A 27,802-nucleotide genomic window follows, 5' to 3' on the forward strand; every position below is an offset into this window, starting at 1 on the left:
TAAAAATCAGCGTAATAATGCTAAATTAAAAATCTAATAGCTAAAATTGTTTTTCATTAATTTCTGTACCTTGTGGAAGATATCAACTATAATGTGAGGGCCATTTAGACACAAGGCAAATTGAACATGCAAAATTTGTAAGAAAATGTAGAACCAAGATTGGCACACTATAATATTACATTTGCACAGCAAATTTAAAGAACTATTTTGCCATTTTTAGGACTGCAGAAATAGCTGGGTTTTTTATTTAAATATTTTTAAAGACATGAAATGTAAGCAATTGGTAGGTTTTGTGTATTACATCCCCCACTCCCAAGTACTTAGGCCTGCAGTTTGATTGAAGGCACAAACCTCTGGAATGAGCTGAAGGGCGAAAGAACAAGGACTCTCATCCTGAAGCTCTCCACTGTGGGCCAGAAACCACCATGCAAAGTAATTAACCAGTTAAGAACAATGGATGCTTATCAAGGTGGTAGGCAATCTGGTAGGAAATTCTAAAACATCATTTATCCAATATGAAATGTTCATCTGATTTTGTGGGAAAATACACCCCCCCTCCTTAAAATTCACTGGACTTCTAGAACTGCCACTCAGAATTTCAGATCATTCTTCAATTTGTAAAAAGAATTACTTCTTCAATTTGTGCACACGCCAACAAGAGTTACAGATGCCAATCCGTAACTTCCAAGTATTTAAGCCTACAGTTTGATTGAACAAGACTCTCGAATGTTTTTTACACACCTACACCCTGCTTGCTATGTTTCAGAACTGCAATGATAGGCACAAGTAAACCAACCTGTAGGGTACTATCAAGAGTATCCATTTTATTCTGTTTCCAGAATGCACTAATTTGCCGCTAAAGAATTCAAGTTAATGGCTCATCTCTCTAAATATTATTTACCGAAATTGTTTCTACTTTGTTGCTTATATACTTGACAATGTTTACATTTCCCTTTACAATCATTCTGTCTTTTCATTACCCACTTCCATTCAGTCACTTGCTAGAAAGGAACGCTTGTGTTAACTTCCTTCCGGACTATAGCAAGCAGCACTGTTCTTTACTTCCATACCACATTTGAGACACCCCCTCAGTGAATAGCTGCCCTGTGTCTGCCTGTGGGAAAAGCGGCAAAGAACGACCAACAGCAGCAAAATGATCATCTCTAATTCTTGTCAGTTTCGCTTTCTACGAAAGTCATTTTCAATCTGATCCATTTGGTAGCCTTTCTGCCAACAAACAAAAAACACTGCACTGGAAAACTCCAGCACAAATGATGGCAGGGTGTGTGGAAAAAACTGCACCAGTTTAGAGCCATTTCAAATAATGATGAACATTAGTTAGACAGACAAAAGGCAGGGCTTGGGAAAATGAATTTAGAAAATAGGAATAAAGGGATTCTGTAATACATATTGTCTTCAAACCCCCCAAATATAATACACATCTTACCTTTCCAAAAAGAGGAAATCTGAAATACAGCATTTGTGAACAGAGAAGGCTTTCCTTTTTTAGAAGTTCGTTTCCTAAATCTTCAAAGGTTAAGGACTACAAAAAGCAGTTTATGGATTCTGTGGAGGAGACACATTCTGGCTGTGTTTGGATACAGCAGTAAACCCCATTTTAACGCTATGTGAATTAGTCTCACACATGGCTGTGAAGAGATAAGAAGCATCTGCTTCTATTTTCAGTTAACAATATGTATGCATTTTCACCAATATCTTAAAGAAATAAACTGCAATATATAAAGTTAGAACCATCAGCTCTTGATATAAGCCAGATCGGTTGAGTAATCTTTCAACTATCACAGGATTTTGATTGATCTCAAACTTGGGACAACACATAATATTAATAACACTAAATCACTATGAAGCTTTCCCCAATTTGAATGAAAAATTGTATAAGCAGGAAAAAAATTAGGGCCCAGATTAAGAGAAATAACTAAGGATGGATGAACTTAGTGCACTAGAAATTGTAACTGTCTCGCTGTTTATAGAAACTATTGGTGTAATCTTGGCCAAATATACTTTTTCAAAGAGATCCTATAATATTTTTGCACAAGTGTATTGGAAAGTGTAATCGCAGAACATGTTGTGCACATTCTGCCATCATCATGCGTCCTGCAACATCATGCATCGTTATGCTCCCTTCTTGGCTAGTTTCATTTGTTCCTGGTTTTTTTCCCCTTCTTCCTTTTTTTACAGTTGGGATGGCTCTTAAAAGAGTAGCTGCGGCTGCTGGCAGGAGGAAGTGCTAGAGCAGCAAGTGTTGTGGTGGAGGAATCCTTCTTACACAGCTATCTATAAGTACCGTAAGTCCCATTGCACTCAATCGAGTTTGCTTCTGAGCATGTAATCCTGCATAGGATTACACTGAAACAAGAAGTATGTAAGAGAGACATGTGACTTTTTTACCAGGAAAAAATATATCTCATGACCCTTTTTTGAAATATTATTCCAAATAGTTACTGAAAGATTAAAATAATTTGGCACACATATATTGCGTATTGAAAATGGGATCCTCTCACTTCCTTTAACAAGTAAAAGGTTACTGCAATCAATCTGAGCATTAGCAGAGACAGCAACCATTTATGCCTAGCGATTCTGAATTCACATGCACACCAACTACAAATTAACTTGCAATCAGCCTTGGGGTGAATTGCAAGAATTATACAGTTTGCACATTTCCTGACCTACCTGATCTGACCGCCAAACCTACCAATTATGAGTTATAGTGGTATACTAGAAATCACTGATGCAAACTGTCAACTGCTAGGGAAACAAAAATAAAAGAATTCAATGGTTAATTACTATGGTTGCTAATATCCCTAGACCTGAAAAATTTATTGAACTATTACTCATCAGTTACTTTGATTCTGGTATTATAGTATGTTCAGGCATCTTTCTTCCTGTAGAATAAAGATGTACAAGCCTTCATCTCAGTTCTAGTTGTATACACATGAAACATTTCTTCCCTTCCTTTTGCTAGATAAAAATATAACCTGAAAAGTACTCATGTGGGTTCTTTTTACATGCTCAATATGTCCCAGTGCCATCCCACGACATCTTAAACACTGAAATTAAATCACTGAAACATAAAGCTCACTTTCCCCCTAAGAGAAGGGTCAAATATTTAGAGGAAGGAAGAATGAACTACAATAAGAGGCAGTGGATTGATTAGCAATCATACATAAATACTGGGGGCACATTTGACTCCTTTCAATAAAAAAATGAAGATCCAGCAGGTACATTCTGTTTCTCAGCTCTCCTCCAAGATGCTGTTATCGTGTAATTGTTTCATTTTCAGATTTCATTAGAAAGTCGGGCAATGTTTTAGAATTGCTACATTTGAAACTAACGAAGCCAGTCTGTTTACCTTATGAAATTTAACAAAAACAGTTGACCATTGTTCTAGAACAGGGTTTCCCGAACTTGGGTATCCAACTGTTTTTGGACTACAACTACCATCATCCCTAGCTAGCAGGACCAGAGTCAGGGATGATGGTAAAGAGGCAAACTCCTGTCTCCAAAGTTGCATTTTGTTTTCCAAAATCTTTCCGAGGTGCTTGAAAACTGCAACCACCAACCTGAAGCCAAACCCGCTTCCCTGGGCAAGGCCAAACAATCCGCTGGTCAGCTCTCTAGTTGTTTTTCATCCACAGCTAACTATCCAACCTTCAGCCTGGATTTAAAATAACACTTAAAATATTTGTTGCTGTAAAGCACTTATGTCCCTTGAAAAGACTATTGATTTTGAAAATATAGAAGACAGGAAATACATAGAAATACAGTCATACCTCACGCTACGTTTGCTTCAGGTTGCGCGTTTTCAGGTTGCGTCCAGCGGCGACCCGGAAGGGTTTATTCCGGGTTTCCCTGCTTGCGCATGTGCGCAAAATGACATCACGCGCATGCGCAGAAGTAGCGAATCGCGACCCACGCGTGCGCTGACGTGGGTTGCGTTCCTTTCAAGTTGCGAACTGGGCTCTGAAATGGATCCCGTTCGCAACCAGAGGTACCACTGTAAAGAAAAATATAGAAGACCTTTCACTGAGTCACACCATTGGTTAATCTAGCTCAGTACTGTCCCCATACCAGTCTTTCTCAACCTTGGGTCCCCAGATGTTGTTGGACTACAACTCCCATCATCCCTGAACACTGGGCCCTGCTAGCTAGGGAAAATGGGAGCTGTAATCCAACATCATATGGGGACATAAGAATGAGACAGGCTTGTCTAGAATGACTGGCAGTGCCTCTCCAAGGTTTCAGACAAGCAACCTTTTTGCAGCCCTACTAGGAGATGCCAGAAATTGAACCTAGGACCTTTTGTGCTCAAAGCAGATGTCTCTACCACAGCTATGGCCCTTCTCCTCATGTATCATTTGTAAAAAAAAATTAGGCCCAATTGGAGACATTCTTCCTATTCCACTTCTTTAATTCAGTAAGTTTCACTAATGTGAAGAAGAGAACACATGGAGAAAATCCAATTTTCTTTCCAAGAAAGAAAATTTATCACGGGAATCTTTAAAGCTATTACTATTCTGCATTATCAAATTCCAGTTCAATTGTAGCCAGTGATGTTGGGCAGAAAAGGCCTCAAACCTTCAGCTGGCTGAAACAAGGTGTTCTGATTTTTAATTTAATTTTAATACAGTTGTACCTTGGTTTTCGAACAGCTTAGTTCCCAAATGTTTTGGCTCCTGAACACCACAAACCCGGAAGTGACTGTTCCGGTTTGCGAACTGTTTTTGGAAGCCGAATGTCCGCTGGGGCTTCCAATTGGCTGTAGGAGCTTCATGCAGCCAATCAGAAGCCGTGCTTGGGTTTTCAAACATTTTGGAAGTAGAAGGGATTGCCGGAACAGATTCTGTTCGACTTCAAAGGTATGACTGTACACTGATTTCCCAAAGTGTTTTTATGTCTCTGCATGCCACACTTGCATCCCTGAAGACACTTGTTCAGAATTAAGAACCACTGATGTCAATGGGACAAAGTTATGAGCACAATATGGAAGGCTACAGCAAAAGTGAAATTTTAAGCTGCTCTACTATCTCATCCCCACTCCCAGCTGGAATTTCTCCTGTTTAAATTATCCTCTTTCAACACCACCTGCCGTACCTCAGAATGTGGTGGCATCACAAAAAGAGCCTTCCGATGACAACCTCAGAGATCAAGTAGACTGGTACAGAAAGACCGTCCAAAAATATGTCAGGTTCCATCCAAGCTGCATAGAATTTTAATAAAAGCAAGCACCCGTATTCTGAATTGAGCTTGGAAAGAGACCTGAAGCCAGTGGAGTTATTTCAACACAAGTAAGTTGTAATCATAATACCTGGTCCCAGTTAGCAGCTTGGTGACAGAATTCTGAAGTACAGTTTCCAAACCATTTTGAAAGGCTGCTTCACATAGCAGACGTGGAAGTAGTCCAGACAGGAGGTTACCAGAACGTGAGTAGCATTATGATCAATGTTACCGTAGGTCAAGCAGCTAATTAATGCAAACACTGCTCCACTAGATGAGCTGTAGGTACTATCTAATTATTACCAGCAGGAATATAAGGACCAAGAATAATATAAAAACCAACTGAACCCAGAAAGTCACTTGCTAGCTTCTATATGCTCCATGAAAAGCTTTACTCAATCAACTATGCCTTTAGTTAATTATAGCGCATTCCTATACATATCTACTGAGAAGTTTCAGAGTTTGATGAGACTTATTCTCAGCAAAGTGTATACAGAATTACAACCACGTTAGTGGGGCAAATTTAAATGGTGAAGGCACACTTGCAAATGTTGGTTCTGGTATGATACTGTATTAGGGGATGAAAATAAGCAGACTAAATATGATTTGATCAACGAATGTTAGGTTTTGCATTTTAAAATTTCTATCAAACTAAAAAAAACAACACAAAAACCGATTGGATGACAACCCACCCCAAGTTGTGCTTTATCCAAAGTTAAGCTCGCACAAATACTAGTCTCTTCAACACCTGTTGGAATAGTTTCCTGGACAAGTTACAGTAATATGAACTTCACTACAGGATTTGCATCTAGTATTAGAAGGCAATCAAGCATACAACACTTCCATGGCTTAGCTAGAAGAACCTGAGACCTAAGTTTACAAATACTACACCCACCAGTTAAGGTGCAATTCTACGCAAGCATCCATTATGTTCAGTGGGACTTCCGCCTCAATAAACATACACAGGATTGCAATGCCATTTTTGGCACCACACCAGTATACAAAGCCCATGCACGTGAAGCCTATGACATGTTTTCTCCAAAACATTTAGATCTACTCAGTGCTTTTTTTTCAGGGGTACGCAGAACCGGCACCTCTTTTTGTTGTTAAAAAGTGTGGCACTTACTTTAACAACTTCATGGTGAGTACCGGCACGTTTTTTCTAGGAAAAAAAGCACTGGACTGAGCAGCACACCCCAGATCACTAGGTGTGAGGTCACTAACTTTGGAGATAGCAATAGATCAGGCCATAAAGAGAAACTTTTCAGAACAAAGGATGTTCCACTTTACATAGAGAGGAGAAATACTGCCTGGAAAACGCCCACATCCACGGAATCCTTCTGATCACTTACCACGTGAAGACAAAAAGCCCCAACTCAGTCAGGGTTTTCTTTTTTTTGCAGGGGGGAGAGAAAGGATAACTTATGGGCCCGGCCCATTCGCAACCACATGGCTGGACACCACACATACACAAACCACGCGCGCACAAGCACGTGTCGTGACGGGCAAACCTCTACCTGAGGCGGCGCTAGGGCTGCCGCTCCTCTTCCTCGCTCCCCTCTTGCACGCCCAGCCCCCTGCCCGCCCCGCCAACGTGACTCGAGCCCCGAGGCCTTGGCGCCAAACGCCGCCTGCACCCGAGGAGGAGGAGGAGGGGGCGCGCGCAACGCGGAGGCGGGGATGGGCAATACTGGGGAAGAAGCGCCACCCCACAACGCACGGCCTAGGGCCGCCACCTCTCGCTCCCCTTTCTCCCCCAGCCCACTGGCTAGGCCGCGCCGGCGAGCGCCCCGAAAGAGGAGACCACCTGTTTTTTTCAAAAAATAAAATAAACGCCGCTCTCCCTTGTCCGACCCCACAAGGCAACCTTGCGCCACGGGCGGCACTGCGCCCCACCACTCACCTTGTGGCTCTGGAGCGGGCGGCGCCAGCAGCGTTTGCGCGCCCCGAGACTCCCCAGCCCAGGGGCCAAGGCTGCCGCTGCTACTTCACGCCGTCCATCTCCTCCTCCTCCTCCTCTTCTTCTTCTTCCCCACCGCCCTCCCCGGTTCCTCTTCGGCCGTTCCGCTTCCCGCTCCCGCCTGCCTCGGCCTGGGCGCTCCGTGGCTACGGGCCGCCGGCCCCGCGCTCCGACATGTCGCTTGGCCAAGCCTGTCGCCGCGAGCGCCCCCCGCCGTCCCCCCTGTCGCTCGTAGGGGCGAGCAGGCCCTGTGCCCTTGCAGTCTCCCTCTTGGCAGGCCAGGCGGCGGCACAAGAGCCCTATTGTATTATTGACACTGCCGCTTCTGCTCGCTGCTGGAGCTGCCGCCGCCGCCGCCGCCTCGCAAGCTCCTCCTCTTCCCCTTCCCTTCCCATCCTTCTCCCACCCTGTGCCAGCTCTCCTTACCCGAGCTCGGCTGCTTGCTGCTTCGCCACCTGCAACCCCCACCGACTTACTAGATTTCTTCCTCTTGGTGATCCTTCGTCGTCCTGAGCAGCCCGAGCCCCCCCTTGTCAATTCGCAAAAAACTCAAGAGGGACTTGGTGCCAAGGACTGCAGCAGCAGCAGCAGCAGCAGCGCGCTCTCTGCCATCGCGCGTCCCCCGTCCCTCCCATCTTAAAAGAGTATTTACTTTTTACGATGAAAGCAAGGATGCCCGCTGCTCTCGAGGCTCAGCCACCCAGGGGTGATTTTCCTATGGCGAGTCTAGTTTATATGTCCCTCCGCCAGAGAAGTTGGAAGATGAAATGCTTGCTCCAAGCAGACGAGGAGGAGGAAGGCAACCTCACCCTTTAAGGCAGGGAATACTCATGCGTGGCTACTTGGGGAAGAAACTGGGACTTTGAAGAATTCCCTCTTTTGGCCCGCAATAGCAGTGTTTTAAATAGTATAGAATCCTAAAATGCACATGGAAGAGTCGAAACAAGAACAGCTTCATAGTTCTTTTATTGTGTAGTCTGCAGATTGTGAAACTTCTGAGGAAGCTAGAATGGTATCAGGTGGTTTTTAATGTTTGACGTTTTGCTATGGTTTTAGTGCACTATACACCGCTCAGAATGGCTGGGGAGAGCCAGCCAGATGGGCGGGGTATAAATTATTAGTAGTAATAATAATGCAAGTCAGAACAGTCTGATGGCATAAGTAGCCCAGCAGGAACTAGAGCACCTTTCAGGACCACAGCTTCACAGCCTCCCATTCTCTGCTAGTAAGCATTAAGGAAATGGATGCTTTTGAGCTGCTGAATCATGTTCAGTCACTTGTGTAAATGGAGACTCCCCCATGCGTGAAAGAACGGGGTCAAAGGTAACGTGAAGTGAGGAAGTGGCCTGAGAACTACTAAAACTTGCAGCTAATTTTTGATAAAACGGCACATATAACTGAAATTCAAACACATGGAGATGAAACTGACCTGGGATGGTCAAATTGAGAGGCATTACTCAAAACAAAATGATAGCCTGATGCAGCATGCCAGCTCTGAAATACCACAGTAGTACAAATAAAAAACAAGGGATAATAAAAAACTTTGCCTCTATCAAGTATAAAAGTGTGATCATAATAGCTGTAAGAAATAGGGTGCTGAGAAAAATGAAATTAGCAGATCAAGGTACATACACACTGCTGCAGGTACACAGGTATCCACACTGCCAGCTTTTAATAAAATTTAAAAAATTGGTATAGTAGGCGAGAGCTAGGTTCCAATCCCCACATGAACAAAATGTTTCACAGTGGATGCCTAGGGAAAGCCCACAATTGAGAACCTTTGTGCTACAGTGCCTTCCCTACATGATTCCCAGAAACTGGCATTCAAAGGCATCCAAAAATGGAGTGATGACATGAATTGGTCTAAACCTCCTTCAAGCCATCCTTTGACGATGCAGCTTGCAGTCTATAGGGATCAGCTCCAGTTGGCAGCTCCTGAGTGAAGCTGTTCCCAGTGGTGTTTACATTTGGCAACAAACTCTGAAGCTTTAAAAGGAATAATTGGCTCCCAGGTGTTCCTTTGAACTATGCCTTTACCCATCCAACACCTCAGATGTGAGGCAGTGAGCATAGCTGAGGCAAAACAGTCTCACAAGCCAAATTAAGAATCCTGGTAGGCCAAATCTGACCTATGGGCTGCAGATTCCCCATGTCTACTTCACCTTTTTTGAGGTAAAGCCTGCTACCTAACCTGGACAATTCCCTTAAAAGAATGTAATGCAGCTCTGATCACTGATGAACCACAATTCTCCACTGATGAAATCATACTGTAAGCTGTTAGGCATTAACTTCCACCTTACAGCAAATGATCTTGGAAAGTTTGTTGGCCATCTTTACCCCTGACCAACTACAAAGCTAGCTAGCCAACCACAAAGCTTTGTGGTTGACACATACTGCTGTTGGGCTGAAGTTTTGAATAGTTTCACACAAAGTAAAAAGTGTAATTGAGGCCTGGCTTTGTGTAAAAGGGCTCTAATGCAGACATTTCCCCTGTATGAAGACCATGTTGATACAGTAAATATATTCTCACTATAATGCATACAAATCTCACAAGTGGCTGCTTGGTGTGAATGTTTGCAGGCTACTTAATTACACATTTCTTTGAGCATAACCCCAACAGAGTTGTGTACTGGGTTATATAGCCACACCATCTATGGGTGGGCAGCAATTTATTCACCAGCTATACTTCACTTTTATGGATCACTTTTATTTATAGGGATTAATATGAAGCCTGTATGCTGAAAAGGAGCTCTGACCAGAACACACAGTAGTAAGTAGTTATAATTCAGTGGTGTTCTAGAATATGGTTTTTACTCATCCAACCAGTTTTGCCACAATGAGAATATTGTCTTGAACTTTTTTATCATGCAGTTAAGTTCCACACAATAATTTTCAGTTTTTATCCGAGAGAAAGTATGAGTAAGATCAGATATTTCACTTTAATATACACCTTCCATATTATGTAGCATGTATCAAGTTTGATAGCTCTTAGTGCTGGAAGCGTCTGAGATGATGTGTACTTGGAGTCCATTATCAACATGGGATCTCCAAGGAAATGTGCTCGAGAAACAACTGGGATGAAACATTGCTTAAACTCATTAAAGACCAAGTTTTTAATAGAAGGATGCAAAGGGCAATCCTAAGTAGAAAATTTAGGATTAATAAGAGCACCAGTAAGGAAGAAGGAATTTTAGATGTACAAACCTGTTGTGCTATTCTCTGATCAATGGTAAAAGGTAAAGGTAAAGGGACCCCTGACTGTTAGGCCTAGTCGTGACCGACTCGGGTTGCGGTGCTTATCTCGCTTTATTGACCGAAGGAGCCGGCGTACAGCTTCTGGGTCATGTGGCCAGCATGACTAAGCCACTTCTGACGAACCAGAGCAGCGCACGGAAACACCATTTACCTTCCTGCCAGAGCAGTACCTATTTATCTACTTGCACTTTGACATACTTTTGAACTGCTAGGTTGGCAGGAGCAGGGACCGAGCAACGGGAGCTCACCCCGTCATGGGGATTCGAACTACTGACCTTCTGATCAGCAAGTCCTAGGTTCTGTGGTTTAACTCAAAGTGCCACCTGCGTCCCTCTGTTCAATGGTGGCAGATACTAAAAGACCATGAATCCAACTTCACTACAAAGCTAATGAGGAGACACTGACAAAGTCATAAAGGCCTATGAAGCCTATTTAGTATCAAAACAAAATAAGTTTACGATGCTCTGATGGAACTAGCAGAGTCACCTCAAGCAAACATAGGTCTTTACCATGAAGCACAGTGCCTAGCAGGCCAACTGATGGACTTGATATCACAGTATGATATGTTCCACGTATATACTGCAACTAAAACTACACAATGCCTTACAATGGACAACACAATTGCTCCTTCCCTCACGAAGAAATGTGTGGAGTTCATCTCATTATATAGGGAAAGCAGTGATGCTGGAGTCATTATCACAGCAAAAGAGGTCCTTGATGTCAATTCCACTTTTGAGGAGCACCCACATAAGTACTGCAAGATGTGGCAGCTTGAATATGAAGGTCAGATTCATGATTAGGAGTGCAATGGTCTAGCAGAAATTTTCAAGCAGGAGTTCTTCTACACTCTGACTCCACTCACATTTCAGCTGAATAGTGATTTGAGCAGCCTGAATATCACATGGGGATTCTTCACCCACTATATGGATCTCACAAATGGCAACTGCTCTGACCTTGATGGTGCAGATATTTGTGTTGAGCTAGGCCATCTCCATCAGATACTACCTCCTGGGAAACTCACAAGATGCCCTGCAGTAAATCCATTATAGAGAAACAAATTATGTATTCCCAAATGTCTGGATAGCAGTATAATTTCTCCTGACATTTCAAGTTGTCAGCGGCAAGCGTAGCTTCTGAAAACTGAAGCTTACTGAAACGTATTCATGATCTACCATGGCAGATGAAAGGCTCACATCATTTGCTATCCTACCCACCAAGGAGGACATTGCTCAAAACCTTGCTCTCAGCCACTGTGCCGCAGTTTGCACAAGCCAAAGCTGTTTTATAGCAGTTCCTATCTTTTGATAAGCATTCATTATTTAAGAATATCCATTACTTTTATCTCTTTTATATATACACTGTATTTTTCCATGTATAAGACACCCCAGAGTATTTTTGGGGACTCCAATTTAAGAAAATGGGGGGGGGTTGCCCAAAGTTGTTGAGCTTCTTTTGGAGGGACTGCCCATATTTGAAGAGCTTTTTTGGGGGGAGATGCCAAAAATCACTAGACTGAAATGCTGCCAATCGCACATGTCACAAAAGCCACTAAGCATCTGCCCGATCGCCAGCAGCCACCGCCAAGCGCACGCCCAATTGCCGCAGCGGAAGCCAATCCACAGCAGACCTTGCCACAGCCACCAATCAACAACCCAATGGACACAGCAGCGGCCAATCCAAAGAAGTCCTTGCCAGAGACACCAATCACCCAACCAATCGCTGCTGACAACCTCCTGCTCGCGCTGCAACCAATCACCCATCACCCCCTGCACTAACCGTGTATAAGACGAGCCCCAAATTTGAACATTATTTCATAGTAAAAAAAACCTCGTCTTATACACGGAAAAGTACAGTATATACATAAAGACCTATATAGCTGACTTCTTACAGCTTAATATTATTATACAGTGCTTGTAGTATTTGAGGTGCTAAGTGCTTGCCTCAAAAAAAAAGCAGCTATGTTCCATTGACATCCTTTGTGCTAGGTAAAAAAGTGCAAACTGAAAAAAGAAACATACTTTAAACCTAACTGAAATAATATCATTTTTGTAGTTATTGAACCTTGAAAAGGTTACACACGCTTGCTTTTTGCTGTCCTGACTCACTGCAGATAATACATTTTTTTAAAATGCAGTCACTGAGCTCAATTTGGGGTTCTCCTCTGATCAGCACCCAGGGGGACCACCCGGCTTGCCCATTCTAAGGATGGCCCTGTTTGGATCTTCCTGTCAGGCCTTTAAAAGGAAATGGTGGGAGAGTAAAAAGCCCTGTTGTGAAAGTGTCCTGGCTCAGTCTTGTCTGGATCCAGCTCATTATCAGTTGCTACATGAAGTATATAACGTCAAATTTTAAAGGACAAAGCTCAGCTAAATAAAGTGACAAGAGGGCGGCAATGAGACCAATTAAATTAGTTACACAACCGTGAACAGATTCGTTTAGAACATGGCACACACCCCTACATCTTTAATTAAAAAGTTACAGGGCTTTTTCATTTAAATATTTATTATAAATCACATTTTACAAGTGCTAGACAAAAAAGGCATTATAAAAGCCATAACAAACATACAAAACCCTGATAAAGCACTTACTGTAGTATGATACCAATGAATTAACTGAACTGAAAGAATAAGCAATAATTCACAAAGATCCAGAAATAACTACACAGAATCCTTCAATTTTGACAGTATAAAAAGAAATTAGGAAATGTTATTAAAAACCTTCAATGATTTGACAAATTATCTCTCCCTGCACATTGCAGAGCATTTCCTCTGATTTTAAAAGTTATTTCCTGTTAAAGCTTCAGGTAAAAATTATGTTGTCTTTATCCAGCATATAGTACTATTCTAGCAGATAAAACCCTTATTTCCATATAGCACATATTTATACAGTTGAAGAAAGAAATTTATTTCTTTTTACAGCTTGTATAAAGCACCGGTTTCTACAGATTTCAGTATAATTACAGTCCTTTGAGTACACCTACTTTGTACTTAACATGCCACCTTCCAGATTAAGCATAGCCAAGAGACATGATTTGTACTCTAAGCCATCGTGTTGCACTCAGAATGCGTAAACCTGATTGCATTGTCTTGTTAATCTTTCATCTTTATTTTGATATTCTAAACCAGCGCAAAGTCCTGCAGATGCATCTTCCTTTGACATTTGAGATAGAAGTTAACATTTATAACAGGTGTGTAACTTTAGCAAAATTTTCTGTATTCTGTAAAAGCAGATCACCTACAAAATTATGGTACCTGTGGAGTGAACTTGGTTGCAAATAAGTTTTAGTTTTGACAAAAACCAAAGCGCATGTGTACCGGCTCTCACCTAAATTCTACCAAGCATACTGAATGGACTGCCAGGCTTATAACATTGAAACATTATATGCAAGAAAGAATTGGACATAAGCAGGTGAGCACTAAAGAGCTTATAAAGGTATCTGATATGTGGCGTGTTATTTGTTGGATGCATTTAATTTTAAAAAAATAATAATTGTAAAGGCAACTTCTTCTTTTTCTTCAAACTGTCCGACTATCAACTGAGTACTATACAAACCTAAAGTACATCTCAACCGTCAATAAGATGCTTATGTCTACTTCACATTCCCATCTGCATATCAGCAAAATTATAGAAGCTGTCTACTTCTCTGGAAGCTGATGCCTTGTCCTCAGATACAAAAACCTGTAGTTTAAAATGAAAATGAAAATCACTAACATGTCCTCAACCAGATGATTTTATAAAAGATAATAATAATAATAATAATAATAATAATAATAATAATAATAATAATAATTTATTATTTATACCCCGCCCATCTGGCTGGGCTTCCCCAGCCACTCTGGGCGGCTTCCAAAAAATATTAAAATACTGTAATACATCAAACATTAAAAGCTTCCCTAAATATTAGGGTTTTTAAAAACTAGATCATATTGTTAAGCTACTCCTATTACTGAGTCAATTCAAGTTAAAAGCCAACTTAAATCCTGGATAGAACAGTAATACCAAAGTGAGAGAAACATGTTTTGTAGTTTGCTTGTTTCAAACATGCCATAGTTATCATTAACCACAGTTTGCCAATTTGGATACTGCAGGCTGTGGTTAAGCAAACACATTGGACCAGTCATTAAGCCTCTCGCCGAGGGCTGAAACATATGCTGCCCCAAGCTCCTTGGATGAAGGAAGCGATAAAATGTTAAAAAGTAGTCTTAATTTTGAAAATTAGCATTGAATTAAAAAACAAACTGGTTTCAGAATCAAGCACTCTTGTGAATAACTATAGTAACTTGCAAATGATACCAATAGTTCTAGAAAACTCTAGAACCTGTGCTACTACTCACCTTCGCTCCACTGAAGACATTAACAACAACGTCTTGACACGCTGCTACAGAACCGTCACCACAGAACTCTAGCGCAACAACGGGACCTAAGAAAAAGACAGTATTTTTGTCATTAGGAATTTTCAGATATTTGGCCCACTGAAAATATTGCACTCTTTTCACAGTAAGAGCCGAATCAGTCCTTGAGAGAAAAGCTGTATCTCAGAAAACAAGTCTAGTGTTACACCAGAAGTCTGAAACCTACGCAGAACCTCTCTCTGTACTCCCAACTATTTTCTTCTACTAACGCTACTGCCCCAACAATCCAGAATGAGGTTTCAGTGAAACCACAGAAAAACTGAGCCACCTAATCACAATTTTTACCACAAAAATATTTATATATTCATTTTATATTATTTATATACTACCCTTCATCCAAGGATCATAGGGCAGATTACAGTATAAAAACACAAAAATACATAACATAGTAACAAACAGGACAATAACCCCCCCCCCAAGTTTGAGGGAATACAACAGTATTCCCTCAAGTTGAAATATATGAACTAACATACCAGTACATTTTGACCAGCAATACATGTTTGAGAAACAATAATGCTTGGGTTTACCTTTCGAAAAAGAAAATGTTTATGTAGCAGGGCTTAGCAAAGCAACTGGTAAATTTCTTAAATCCTTTACATAAGCCTTCCTTCAATGGATATATTTAAATATGCAAATCAAAGTGCTTCAATGACTTCATGGGGAAAACAATACATTACACTAAAGCAACTAAAGGTTTTGTCATCCTTATTTGCTAAACCAACACAACAATTTCAGCAGCAAATATATTAGGAAAGCATGAAAGACCAGGCAAAATATTGACTTTTTGTTTTAAACAAAAAAAGTGAGCATTATCCTGCTGGTTAGAGGTGGACATAATATGGTCTATAAAACAAAAAAAGAAATAAATTACCGTATTTTTCGTCCCATAGGACGCTCTGTCCCATAGGACGCACCTAGTTTTTTTTTTGGGGGGGGGGAATAAAGGAAAAAAATTTTCCTTTATTTCTCCCCCAAAACCAGGTCGGGAAACAGCGGGATGGCGGCGCTGCGCCTCCTCGCCGTCCCCTGAGCTTGTGGGGCTGGCTGATGTCTGCCTGGCGCGCGGGGCGCTCTGCTTCAGGGCTCCCCACGCTGCGGATGTCTGTCCGGCGCGAGGGGCACTCTGCTTCAGGGTGGCCTGCGCGCCGGGCGGCAGGCTGCTATCCGCAGCGTGTGGAGCCTTGCAGGAACTCCCGCAGGGCTGCCTAGGCTGCGGATGTGTTCCCGAAGCACCAGGCGCTCTGCTTTCAGCGCGCCCGGTGCTCCGGGAAGCAGGCTGCAGATGTCTTCCTGAAGCCTGGAGAGCGAGAGGGGTCGGTGCGCACCAACCCCTCTTGCTCTCCAAGCTTCAGCGAAAGCCTGCATTCGCTCCATAGGATGCACCCAGATTTCCCCTTCATTTTTGGAGGGGAAAAAGTGCGTCCTATGGGGCGAAAAATACGGTAAGTTTCAGAAGTATTACTCCAATTTTTACGGGAAGGATAATGTACCTATAAAGATAAAAATGCTCCTATAGGCTGTGATTTTTAAATCATCTTATTGCAGTTGGTTCTCCTGTAGATATGCTACAAAAGGAAAATCTTTGCAGATGGAAGAAATTAAGAATGTCATGCATAAGATGAAGACCAGAAAAGCACCAGGGCCAGATGGGCTTCCTACAGAGCAATATAAGGCATATTTATACTTTCTGACCCCTAGGTTTTGCTATGTTTATCAAAAGCCTTTGAATAGGCACCCTGTCAAGCTCAATGTATGGTGCATATTATTTCTGTAGATACCTATGTGGACTTCTGGAGGGCTTATATCAACTCGTATTTTCAACTTTAGATGTAAGAACTAATGACAATTGTATTCTCAATGTGAGATTCTGGTTATTGTGCTTTTTATGTCCTTTTAAAAAAAAATTATGACACTTAAAATATGTATCAAAGAATGCAACTTCAATAGTTTTATTAAGTAAATTTAAAGGAACGTAAGGGTTTGTTTTTTGGAGTTGTCATACCTTTTTCAACTAAAGGGATAAATTCAGACGCTCTTTCCTGGAACACTCGCCGAGCATCATCCGCTTTCATGGAAACCTCTTTAGTCTGAACTAGCCAGAAACCCTTGCCAGTCATCTATTTCAACAAGAATTAGAATTTCATATAAATTAACTAAATATTACTTAGCATATCATTTTGCTTGTATAAAGACTATAACCAATATATGCAATAATAATAATAATAATCCTGTTTAGAATATTCAGTCATTTGCTTCACCTTTGTTTCTTTATGCTTCCTCCCAGAGGTGGCAACTGGAATAAAATAGTGGGGAGGGGGGCAGGTAAGCTCTGCCCCACATTTGAATGCAATGCACGTCAACCATGGAAGGGGACGGTCCCCTCAAATATTTTATGGTGGGGCGAAGGGAACTCAGGCCCAAGGAGTCGGCTCCTATGCTTCTTCCCCATTTTATTGAACCTCAGGTTATCCAGTATCATGTTCCAAAGTGATAAGCCACTGTGGCAAGTGCACAAATGAGGCAACCCTCATCCACAGATGACATGGGGTAGTATGTAAATGGTATAGCTAAGGTTCCTGCATTGTAGGGGTTGGACTAGCTGACTCCTGGATCCCTTCCAACTCTTAAGATTCTATGATTTTAGGATTCTACGAAATGGTGCCCTATGGAAAATTATTTGATGCGGCAGAACCTTCCATCAAGGCAATCTTCTTCAAGTCCCACTCCCCATACAGTGCATCAGAGACCATTCCTTCACTAGGGGGACAAAGGTAAAGCAAATGACTGAATACAGTGGTGCCTCAGGTTACAGACACTTCAGGTTACAGACTTCACTAACCCAGAAATAGTACCTCAGGTTAAGAACTTTGCTTCAGGATGAGAACAGAAATTGCACGGCCGCCCCATTAGCTGAAGTGGTACCTCAGGTTAAGAACAATTTCAGGTTAAGAACGGACCTCCAGGACAAATTAAGTTCTTAACCTGAGGTACCACTGTATTGTAAACAGGAATAATTTTCTTGATCATAGCCTTTTTATGCAAGCTAACTGGATACAATCCATGGTCTTATCCAAATCTGATGAATTTTCTCCAATGGCTAGGTTAAAAGAAATAAGTAGGCTACAGGATGAAGTTACAGCACCCCACCCTCACAGTAAATTTCCCATCTGCACAGTGAATGTGGATATAGGAAAACAGATAAATCCAGAGCAATAGTTTGGGCTATACCAAGTGCAACTTCCTAGCAGCCATTTAGAAACTAAAGAGTAATTTGGCACTTAAATGTACGTTTCCAGAAAGTTTTTAAGAAATACAAGTCAAGATGTGAGAGACAGCCGTGTGTTTCTTACCTCATCAATTAACTTTCTAGCATTGGCAGTTGTATAATCCCCAGCAAAGAATATGGCCAGACAAGATTCTTCACTGTGCTTTGGACGTCTACCCTGCGTAACTGGAATTATGCTCCTGTTGGCATCTGTTGAAATCCTGACAGCTTTCAGTTCCTCAGCAGTTGGCAGTGGTACATGGTCCTGAACTAAAGCGTCCGCAGCTAGAAGACTCCAGTTGTTCTCTCCCGATACTGGTGTGAAATCATGGATATTGCTCCATGTATTGTTAAAGATGCTCAGCCCTGCGTCTTTCAGCTGCAAAGCCAGCTCTGGATAGTAGTACTGGAAACACCCAAACTTCATACCTGTAGATGATTCAATGATGGGTTGGGTGGCACAGCACAGAAAAACGTCCATCTTTCTGCAGTCCCGGGTACGAAACTGTTGGCAAGCCACTACACATTTACAATCTTTGCAATCGCGGAAAAACACACTGCCTTTCACAGGTCCTAAAAATATTCGGCAGTTTGTACAGTCATCAATAGTGATTGTAGCTGAGTGGTCAAAGATGTAGATATTGCAGTTTTCACAGTCTTGGATAACAAACTGTTGCCCTGCAACTTTCCCAGGTAAACGTCCTACTGTTTCGTCCTTGAGTCCAGAAAACATGTAGTCTTTAGGATCAATCTGAAAGAAAAGCACAAGCATGTAGCAAGACAATACACTTAATAAGCTATCCCTAGGAGAAAGTGACTTACTTCTTTTGTGACAATGCTGTATTTCAGAGAAATATTTTCTCTGTTATTTGTCCTGTTACTCAAGGATAAGAGATGCAAGGAAAGATATTCTTTTTGGACTGATTTTTGTTGCCAATGAGTATACAAGTGGCATACAATGGTCAACCCGTCAGATATGAAGTTCTGCCATGAAATAAAACTGAACACACAGAAGTTGAGTGATGCCTTTTCACTGATAGAATAACCTTTTCCAGAACAGAATTGCTAAGGTTTACAGTTAAATATGTACGCTGGGGAGGGGCTGTAATTCAGCAACACAGCATATGCTTTGCTTGCAAGAGATCACAGGTTCAATCCACCTTGCCCCCCCCCCGGGGGGGGGGGCTGGGGAAAATACTCCATCATGAAATCTTGAGGAGCCACTGTCTTTCAGTGCCAACAATATTGAGCTATGTGAACCGAAGATCTGACTTGGCATAGGGCACCATCATATACTCCAGACTACCTTTAATAAGGAAAGGGCAGAGGAATGATTACTGTTTTTAGGGAGTATATTATAGTTAGGTAACTTTAGGCTATAGATAGCAAGCCAAGTTACAACACATCCACAACGTCAACAGATAACTGAGGTAATTTAGAACATAATAATTTAATAAAATTAGCCAGCAAGTCGTATTACTACCAGAAACAGAACACAAATAATGTGCTTTTAACCCTGATATTTACTTAGAATACTCATATTCTGGTCTATTGTACCAAAAGTGACTAAAAATCACCTTTCAGAAGATTCTCAAAATAAAAACCACACTCAAATCTAGTACAGGAACAGAAGCATCCATGTAGAACCAAGACTATTCAGGCAGCATTTCATGCCATCATTTTTGTTCTTCCCTGGTGTCATAGCGAATTGAAGGCCAAATGCTAAGAGCTCCTTTGTTTCCTTTTTGTCTTCTTTCCCCATTTTATTTGGTAATGTTAAGAATGCAGTTGAAGCACTGTTGCAATCTAGTTTAACTTCCTCAAATATTCATTTTCCTCCCAGTTCCCTCAAGGAGCAAAAAGTAAAACTGACTTTTAGATACGACATCTAACATTTGTATATTACCATATTACTGCACCGTAAACAAAATGGTAACTTGAAGAATGCAGTTCTTATCGACTTGAAAAAGTTCATTCACACAAAACACTAAACTGACTTGGTGATAGTGTTAAAAACTGTGATATGAAAGCTAGGAGCTAAATGGCACCTTAAACCTAGCTTATGGGCGCAACAATGGAATGTCTAGGCGCGGTTTTTTATATAGTAAGAATACAAAGCAGAAAATGAATGAACTGCAGCTAAAATATTATGTTTATTTTTCATATGGTCTAGTCCTTCCCCTGCCCACCCCCCTAATATTCTTAAAAGGGTCTCTTCTCCAGTCTTCAGAGTGTAGCTGGAAGTGGGAAGACAGAAAAAAGTCCTCCTTTCCTTCCAATCTGAACCCCAGAGCACAGAAACTGCTCATGCTAATGAAATTCCCTGTCCCAAAATGTGCCTAGAACAATGGGAGTTTCGAACACTGGTGATAGAAGAATGGTGCCACAGTAAGCCTTGCTCCTTCTGTATAGTCTTAAGAAGCAGTCTGGAATGTTTTGCTTTGTTTGCCATGACATCCAAATTGCGACAAACCATAGTTAACATTAATCAAAATGAGGTAGAGTATTCTGTTGTTGTTTAGTCGTGTCCGACTCTTCGTGACCCCATGGACCAGAGCACCCCAGGCACTCCTGTCTTCCACTGCCTCCCGCATGGTCAGAGTCATGTTGGTAGCTTCGAGAACACTGTCCAGCCATCTCGTCCTCTGTCGTCCCCTTCTCCTTGTGCCCTCCATCTTTCCCAACATCAGGGTCTTTTCCAGGGAGTCTTCTCTTCTCATGAGGTGGCCAAAGTATTGGAGCCTCAGCTTCACGATCTGTCCTTCCAGTGAGCACTCAGGGCTGATTTTCTTCAGAATGGATGTGTTTGATCTTCTTGCAGTTCATGGGACTCTCAAGAGTCTCCTCCAGCACCATAATTCAAAAGCAGAGTATTCTACACAGCAACATTTGTTGCAGGTCTCACCTGTGCAGCATTTATTACAAGTTCTTCTCATCAAGCAGCCTCGTCTGCCTTAATTCCAATCCTCCTCCATCACCATCCGTTTTAAAACATATTAAACTGGTGGCTTTATTTAATCCACTTAAGAGCCTTAGGTGACAAGGGCATTTGGCCATGGTTAAATATAAATATAACCCTTAAATTTAAGTGTGTCAAGTCTGCTGCAGGTAAGTCTGCAATGCTTTAGAATAGTGATAGCACAGGGAATTAGTACAGTTTACCTAGGCACTCTCTTTAAAAGGAAGGGCTATTCCCTGAAACACATGGGCATTCATATGCTATATGCAATCTCAGAAAAGGAATAGACAGGCCTAAAGACAGAGGTGGGGAAAGTGCAGCCCTCAAGACGATGCTCGGCTGCACTGCCATAATCCCTGACCACTGTCCATGCTGGCTAGGCCTGTTGTGAGTCCTGAAATATCTAGAGGAGCACAGATTTCCCACCTCTGTGCATGCAGGATGGCAGATTTTGGAAAATCAAGCTCAACAATAACTTCAAATGAAATGACATTTGAAATAACACACCAATTAACATTTAACCTGATCACTTCACTAGTATACTGCATGTTTATTTCAAGGACAATGTCACTCTGAAGAATGGAATAGTGTTTCATTTCCGTATCTACGTTGGGAGCAGTTCATACCTGTCAGGGGCTCAGGAGCAGAAGCACAGGGAAGGGAGGAAATGGAGAGCGAAGGGGAAGAATCTGAGGGCAGCGTAGGAGAAGATGACAGTGGCCCGAGAGATTCCATGAGCCTCTCCAGCGAATCGGAAGATTCACAGAAGGGGGCGCCGGTGGCCAGGGCAAGGGGGGTCCCAAGGGGGACACTCCAGAAGCAAGGGGCCAGCGGGGACTCCCAGAGCAGCAGTTGGAGATCAGGACCAGCTTCCCCACCAGAGCATAGTGGGGGGGAAGAGTCCCAGGTATCGGGGCCAGCGTATCCCCCAGCAGGGAGAGAAGATGAGTCAGGGCTGACCACGCCTCCATCGGAGAGTCAGGCAACGGAGGGGAGGTCAGGTCCAGCCAGCATCCCGGAAGAGGGAAGCAGTGATAGAAGCAGTGTAACAGTCAGGAGGAAGGTCACTGGGTTGGCGCGAGAGCCAAGTTCAAATGTACAGGCGCGCGGGACAGCAGAGAACGAGGATTGGGAACCAGGTCTTAAAGCCCGCCGGAGGCAGGGGGAGAAGTCAGGCGACTCAGCGTCAGAAGAGTCCAGAAAGGGGAATGCCTCAGCGGACAGGAGGACCCAGAGGAGGAGAGAGCAGAGGAAGAGGTGGAGCAGGGCTAGAATCTTAAACTGGTGTCAGGGGGGAGGAGATTCAGACAGAACTTCGGCGGTCTAGGGTTTAAGACGTAGAGCTGCGCGCTACGGCTTTGAATGGAAACTGAACTTCAATAAAGACTTTTGTATATAACGACGACCTGGCGTTGGTCCTCTGTGAGCTGGGACCTTGGGGCAGCTCTGACAATACCCTAACATATAAGAGAATTCATCCTATGTAGGACAGTGGTTCCTCAAGGGAGCAGTGGAATGGCTGACAGGAGCAGGCACCAAGAGTCTAGGGCAGGCACCCCCAAACTCAGCCCTCCAGATGCTTTGGGACTACATTTCCCATTATCCCTGACCACTGGTCCCGTTAGCTAGGGATGATGGAAGTTGTAGTCCCAAAACATCTGGAGGGCCGAGTTTGGGGATGTCTGGTCTAGGGGGTACCAGGGATGTAAATGACTAGAGGTGTAAATGACTATCAGACTTTGAAAAGCTGGTATCACTGCATAAATTATGCTGAATGAAACTAAATAGTTTTAATTGGATTTTGAATACAGTAATTGTGCAAATGATTGTCACTGTTTTGCATTTTACTGTCTAGAGGGTGACGCTGTGGGTTAAACCACAGAGCCTAGGACTTGCTGATCAGAAGGTTGGCGGTTCGAATCAGCGCAACGGGGTGAGCTCCCGTTGCTTGATCCCTGCTCCTGCCAACCTAGCAGTTCGAAAGCATGTCAAAGTAGATAAATAGGTACAGCTCCGGAGGGAAGGTAAATGGCGTTTCCGTACGCTGCTCTGGTTCACCAGAAGCGGCTTGGTCATCCTGGCCACATGATCCGGAAGCTGTACGCCAGCTCCCTTGGCCAATAAAGTGAGATGAGTGCCGCTACCCTAGAGTCAGTCACGACTGGACTTAATGGTCAGGGGTCCCTTTACCTTTACCTTATCTTCCTTAGCGGGTCATGCAAAGCACTTTTCTGAATAAAGCTTTTTTTATAGGGCAGGGGGTACAGGGGATGAGTTTATGGAACCAAAGGGACAGTGGACTAAAAAAAATGGTGGTGTCATGCAAAAAAACATTTTAGACTCCTTAGTATGAGATCTATCAAATTGCAAACTATACTGTTTAAGGGAAGTTCCTTTCATTACCACAAGAGGAAGTTGAGTCAAAAACTACAGAAAAACTTCCTCAGTTGAAATCACCTACACCACCCACCAAGCACATGACCATAACATGAGTCAAGTGTTACATTACCTCTAAATTTTGAAATACCCAATGCACAGAACCAACTAAACAAAAAATAATTAGGGAGCCAGGAAAAAAAAGTGTATGTGACCTCAAAGAGCGGCTTACATAGTGTTGTGGAAAGAATGCAATTAGTTAGCAAACAAGCACAGAATCCTCTGTGGGAAACAGCTGCCTTGGCTACTACCTGCAGCCTCATTGCCAATTCACAAGGGGTTGGGGTGGGTAGGAGGGATGAAATAAGAGGAAACCATGATGTTTTACAATCAGATACACAAGATTACAATGATGCCCTCTTTGCTCAAAATCCCAGAGTGATAACTATATCAGCTGCCAAACACAAGATGTGCTGAGGTACCTCAAAGGCAAATCGATTGGTGGCATGATTTGAAATACCTTTCGCAGGATGCTGAGAGTGAAAGTACAAAACAGCTTATTCCACAACCCTTTGTGGTAGTGTTTAGGATCCCACAACACTTACTATGCATAGTAAGGGCAGATTCAAGGAGTTAGATAACCACCTTCCTTAGGGATAAAAAAGGGACGCGCTAAGAGATGTTGAGCCTGCTCCGTAAGCAGGTAAGAGGATAAGACGTGCTGGAAAAGGAAGTACACGCAGAGAGGAAGGAAGAGTAACGAAAGACAGAAGACGTGTAAAAAGAAAGGAACTCGGGACGTCAGTAGAGAGGCGCCGAAGAAAACAGATGATGAGCGACATGCAAGTCCACACGTAGCAGAATTGCTTGCACAACATTAAGGACATTAAGGTACCCGAGCAATTTTGGACCACAACCACCACCCCAGCCTACGGAAGGGCGTCTAAATACAGATTTTTTCTGCAAAAACACCCCCCCCTCACGCTCAGGTCCAAGAAGTGTGGCCCCTTCCACCCACCCTCTCCCGAAGAGGCACTTGGAAGAGCCGATAGGAGGAAAACCCAGGCTTCCGCCACCCCAAGCCGACCCGTGTCTGTTCCAAGGGCGTTCACACGTGCATCCTTGGCAGATGCAGCGGGGAAGGAAGGAGCCCCAAGGGGAGAAAGGGGCGTCCGAAAGGGAGGATCACGCGTGCAGTCAAGGGAGAAGCAACGGGGGAGGAAGAAGGGGAGGGAAGCAGCAGCCGCGCGTGCAGCTGGTCCAGGCGGGGAGTGGGCGGCAGGGCGGAGGGTTACCTTGGCTCGCTGGTCCCAGCTGTACTGCGGCTGCTTCTCGGCCTCCGAGGGCACCGCGACGTCTCCGTCCCCGCTCTCGCCGCCGGGCTTCGGCTCTTTGGCCTGCTTCCTCCGCTTGGAGAAGAAGCAGCCCATGGCGGTTCACCTCCGGCCACACCGCGCAGCCCGCCTCCGGGATCGCGCAAGGCAGCGGACACCACCCCAGCCGCGGCTCCCGCTAGCCGAATAAGCCTCGCCTGGCCCCGCCCTCCGCTTTAAGGGCTCGCTTCCGGCTTCAACCTCGCCCGTCTCCCAGGGCGACGGAGGAGGCTCCGCCCCCATGGGCGAGCGGCAGCCTATCGGCGGCTCGGGTCGGGGCCGTCAATCAGACTCGTTGACGAATCGGGAGGCTCTCTTCCTCCTCCTTCCCTGCCTGAGCCTGGAGGCAGAGGGAGAAGTGGGGTTTTTTTCTTTCTTCAAAAAATAATAATAATGGGGGGATCACTCGCCCCTCCTGTTCGTCATACTTTGCTGTCTTTCAGGGCGTGAAAATAAATAAATCCCTGTATTGCAAGGGGGTTGGACTAGAAAGCTGACCCTTGGGGTGCCTTCCAACTCGACAGTTCTCTGATTCTAAATAGAAATGCCTTGGGGTCTGAAATATCCCCTGGGGATGGATGTGGGGGGAGTGTACTCTGTACATGCTCAGATGCAGGTGTGTGTGTTAATTGTAGCCAGGTATGCTGCAACTACAGGCTCATATTTGGCAAAAGGCACCAAGGCCAAGTTCTTGTTCATTTTCTCCCAAAATTTGGCCCTGCCCAATAACTAATGTGCTCTGGGAACTATTTTATGGCCTCCGTTAAGAAAATGTTATTGCATTTATCAGGGTTATAGGTGATGCTGTAAAGTTTATAGCATAAAGAGTCTGCCATTTGGTTGTGTACTAAACAGAGTTTGTGGCCAAGGGAACTACGCCCCATTGCTTCCCTCGATCTCACTAGGTTTTATTTCAAATTAAATGGGAGACAGATTAGAGTGCAATCCTATACACCTCTATTCAAAAGTAAACACCTTGGGACATTCTCCCAAGCAAGTGAAGAAAGGACTGCAGCATTCACATAATAGAACTTACAATGGAATCCGATGCTGCTTCCTCAGAAGTAGGCCTATGAACCTTAAAATATATATTAATAAGGAATAAAGAAGCAGTGGTTGCTTTAGCTGAAAGCTAGAAGCTTCAGTACAGACAAAATAATCTACTTCTTCACAGTGTACTTAAAACAAAAGAATTTGTGACCACAGGATGTAGTGATGCCACCAACTTGGGATGGCTTTAAAAGGGGATTAAACAAATTCATGGAGGATAAAGTTATCACTGGCTACTAGTCCTGAAGGCTGTGTACTACCACCAGTACCAGAGGTGGTTTGCCTCTGAATACCAGATGCTTGTAGGCAGTAATTGTATGATGTGTATAATAGTTGTTCTTCTGGAATCATCATTCAGGGATGTGGAAACATGTAATAGTAAGATCAATTTGTAAACGAAGAGCTTATGGGACTGATTCCCTGTGTTCCCATGTTGCAGTGCAGAATTCAGTCTATTGTGCTAGCCACTGGGAAAAGGAATTGCTCACTATTTTGTTTCCTTCCTCTTTTGCCTGATTTCGCACAAGCTTAGGCAAGCCTAAACAAATGGAGTTCAGTAGATACACAGCCCCTTTTTTGTGTGCATACTTAGTGAGAAGTAAGCTCTCCTGTATTTAGTTGACAGGCAAGGGGAATATGTTCCCCACATGAACTTGAACTCCTGTCATCTCTGACCATTGGCCATGGTGGCTGGAGCTTCAACACCATTTGATAGGGCCACAGGTTCCTCACCCCTGTTCTGAGTAAACATGTATAGTATTAACATGCTTAACAAATGAATAACCTTGCTTAATATTTACCCAACAGAATATATGGTAAACATTGCAGTTCTCTTTGGGAAATGCTGCTAGTGGACTCCAAGGAATTAATTATCCCAGTTGTTGACAGTACAAAATATCAAGGGACTAAAAGGAGAGGATGTGTGAAAACAGTTACAGCATAAATAATAATCTGGCTCAGATTTCCTATAATATTTAGAATTCAGTTAGAAAGCAAAGGTGGTCAAAGTGACCTATTAGAAAAATGTCAAAACCCACATTACAGCAGTATCTTTATTAAGCCAATGTGGCAACATGCAAGCTTTTGAATTCTCCAAAATGCTTCATTAGGCTAGAGGGTAAACAAAACAAGAGGGAGGGGTGGAAAAATTTCGCTGATATTGGAGCCAAAGATGGAGTCTGCTTTAAGTCACAGTCTTAAGATGAAATATGGGAGGTGCCACATTTATATGAAGTTCTGTAATGTACTTTGCTGGCTTGAGGTTGCACCAAATAGTGCTGGAAAAAAGAAACATACAGTATATAGTAATGCTGCATGCCACCCCAGTCAGATGGGTTGGGTAGAAATAATGAAATAATAATAATAATAATAAATAATCTCAAAGTGGTGCAAAATTCCAGAGGTTCCAGGTGCTTGCTTAGAATTCGGTTTCTTTGGAATGAGGAATAGTGGAGACTGTGGTATCTATGATATATGGTTTTTAAATGAAGGGGCTCACAGCATTAACCCCCCCCAAGATGTCTTGCTTCTCCCACAGTCACAGCCTTGGAAATTCAAGCAGAAGTCAAACATGGTCGCACTTTCTGGCTTGTGCCTGCAATCTGCTTCTAGCCCAGCTCTCTCTCACACTGGCCTGTCTTTCTCACTGCCACCCATTTGCCCTCTGGTAAGAGCAACCTCCTTTGCTATACCTTACTTTGGTCACTATGACCCTTGCCTGGCTAATTCAACAATGAAAACCTGTTAGATTTTAACCCTTGCTGAATCCAGGAATTAAGAGAGGACTCCGGCATCAGATAGTAAAACTCCCCCGTAAACTTATGATAGGAATTTTTAGAGTTCACATATGTTATATCAGTAATCCTTACTGCAACCCTATAAGGCAGGTCTCAGTTTAATTATCCTCATATTGCAGAT

The 27,802-nt window shown here is 43.1% G+C and overlaps 2 protein-coding genes across 3 annotated transcripts in view; both read right to left on the reverse strand.

The window, feature by feature from the left end:
• JADE3 (jade family PHD finger 3) overlaps positions 1-7,551 on the reverse strand; it is a 35,943-nt gene extending 28,392 nt beyond the window's left edge. The window contains exon 1 of one of the 2 annotated variants that reach the window (XM_081858973.1): positions 7,139-7,551. The gene's annotated coding sequence lies outside the window, so the exon portion shown is untranslated. Of the gene's footprint in view, positions 1-6,752; positions 6,774-7,138 lie in introns of those variants that run through there. The other variant, XM_081858975.1, reaches the window with a different exon arrangement.
• A 6,388-nt stretch (positions 7,552-13,939) lies between these two features.
• Positions 13,940-25,005, reverse strand: RP2 (RP2 activator of ARL3 GTPase). Its single transcript, XM_081858998.1, has 5 exons — positions 24,758-25,005; positions 18,213-18,878; positions 16,865-16,979; positions 14,785-14,870; positions 13,940-14,128 (listed from the first exon to the last, which is right to left on the reverse strand). Exons 1-5 carry the CDS (start codon positions 24,890-24,892, stop codon positions 14,045-14,047), a joined length of 1,086 nt encoding a protein of 361 aa, XP_081715124.1. The 5' UTR covers positions 24,893-25,005; the 3' UTR covers positions 13,940-14,044.
• Positions 25,006-27,802: the final 2,797 nt, after the last annotated feature.

Source organism: Podarcis erhardii (assembly GCF_964252035.2).
Source record: "Podarcis erhardii genome assembly, chromosome: 4".
Taxonomy (NCBI): Eukaryota; Metazoa; Chordata; class Lepidosauria; order Squamata; family Lacertidae; genus Podarcis; species Podarcis erhardii.

Coding starts and splice junctions, on each gene's coding strand:
- RP2 (XM_081858998.1), bottom strand. CDS start 24,892: ATGGGCTGCTTCTTCTCCAAGCGGAGGAAGCAGGCCAAAGAGCCGAAG. Junction 16,980..18,212: donor CTAGAAAGTTAATTGATGAG/GTAAGAAACACA, acceptor TTGTTGAAATAG/ATGACTGGCAAGGGTTTCTG. Junction 14,129..14,784: donor ATGTCTTCAGTGGAGCGAAG/GTGAGTAGTAGC, acceptor TTTAAACTACAG/GTTTTTGTATCTGAGGACAA.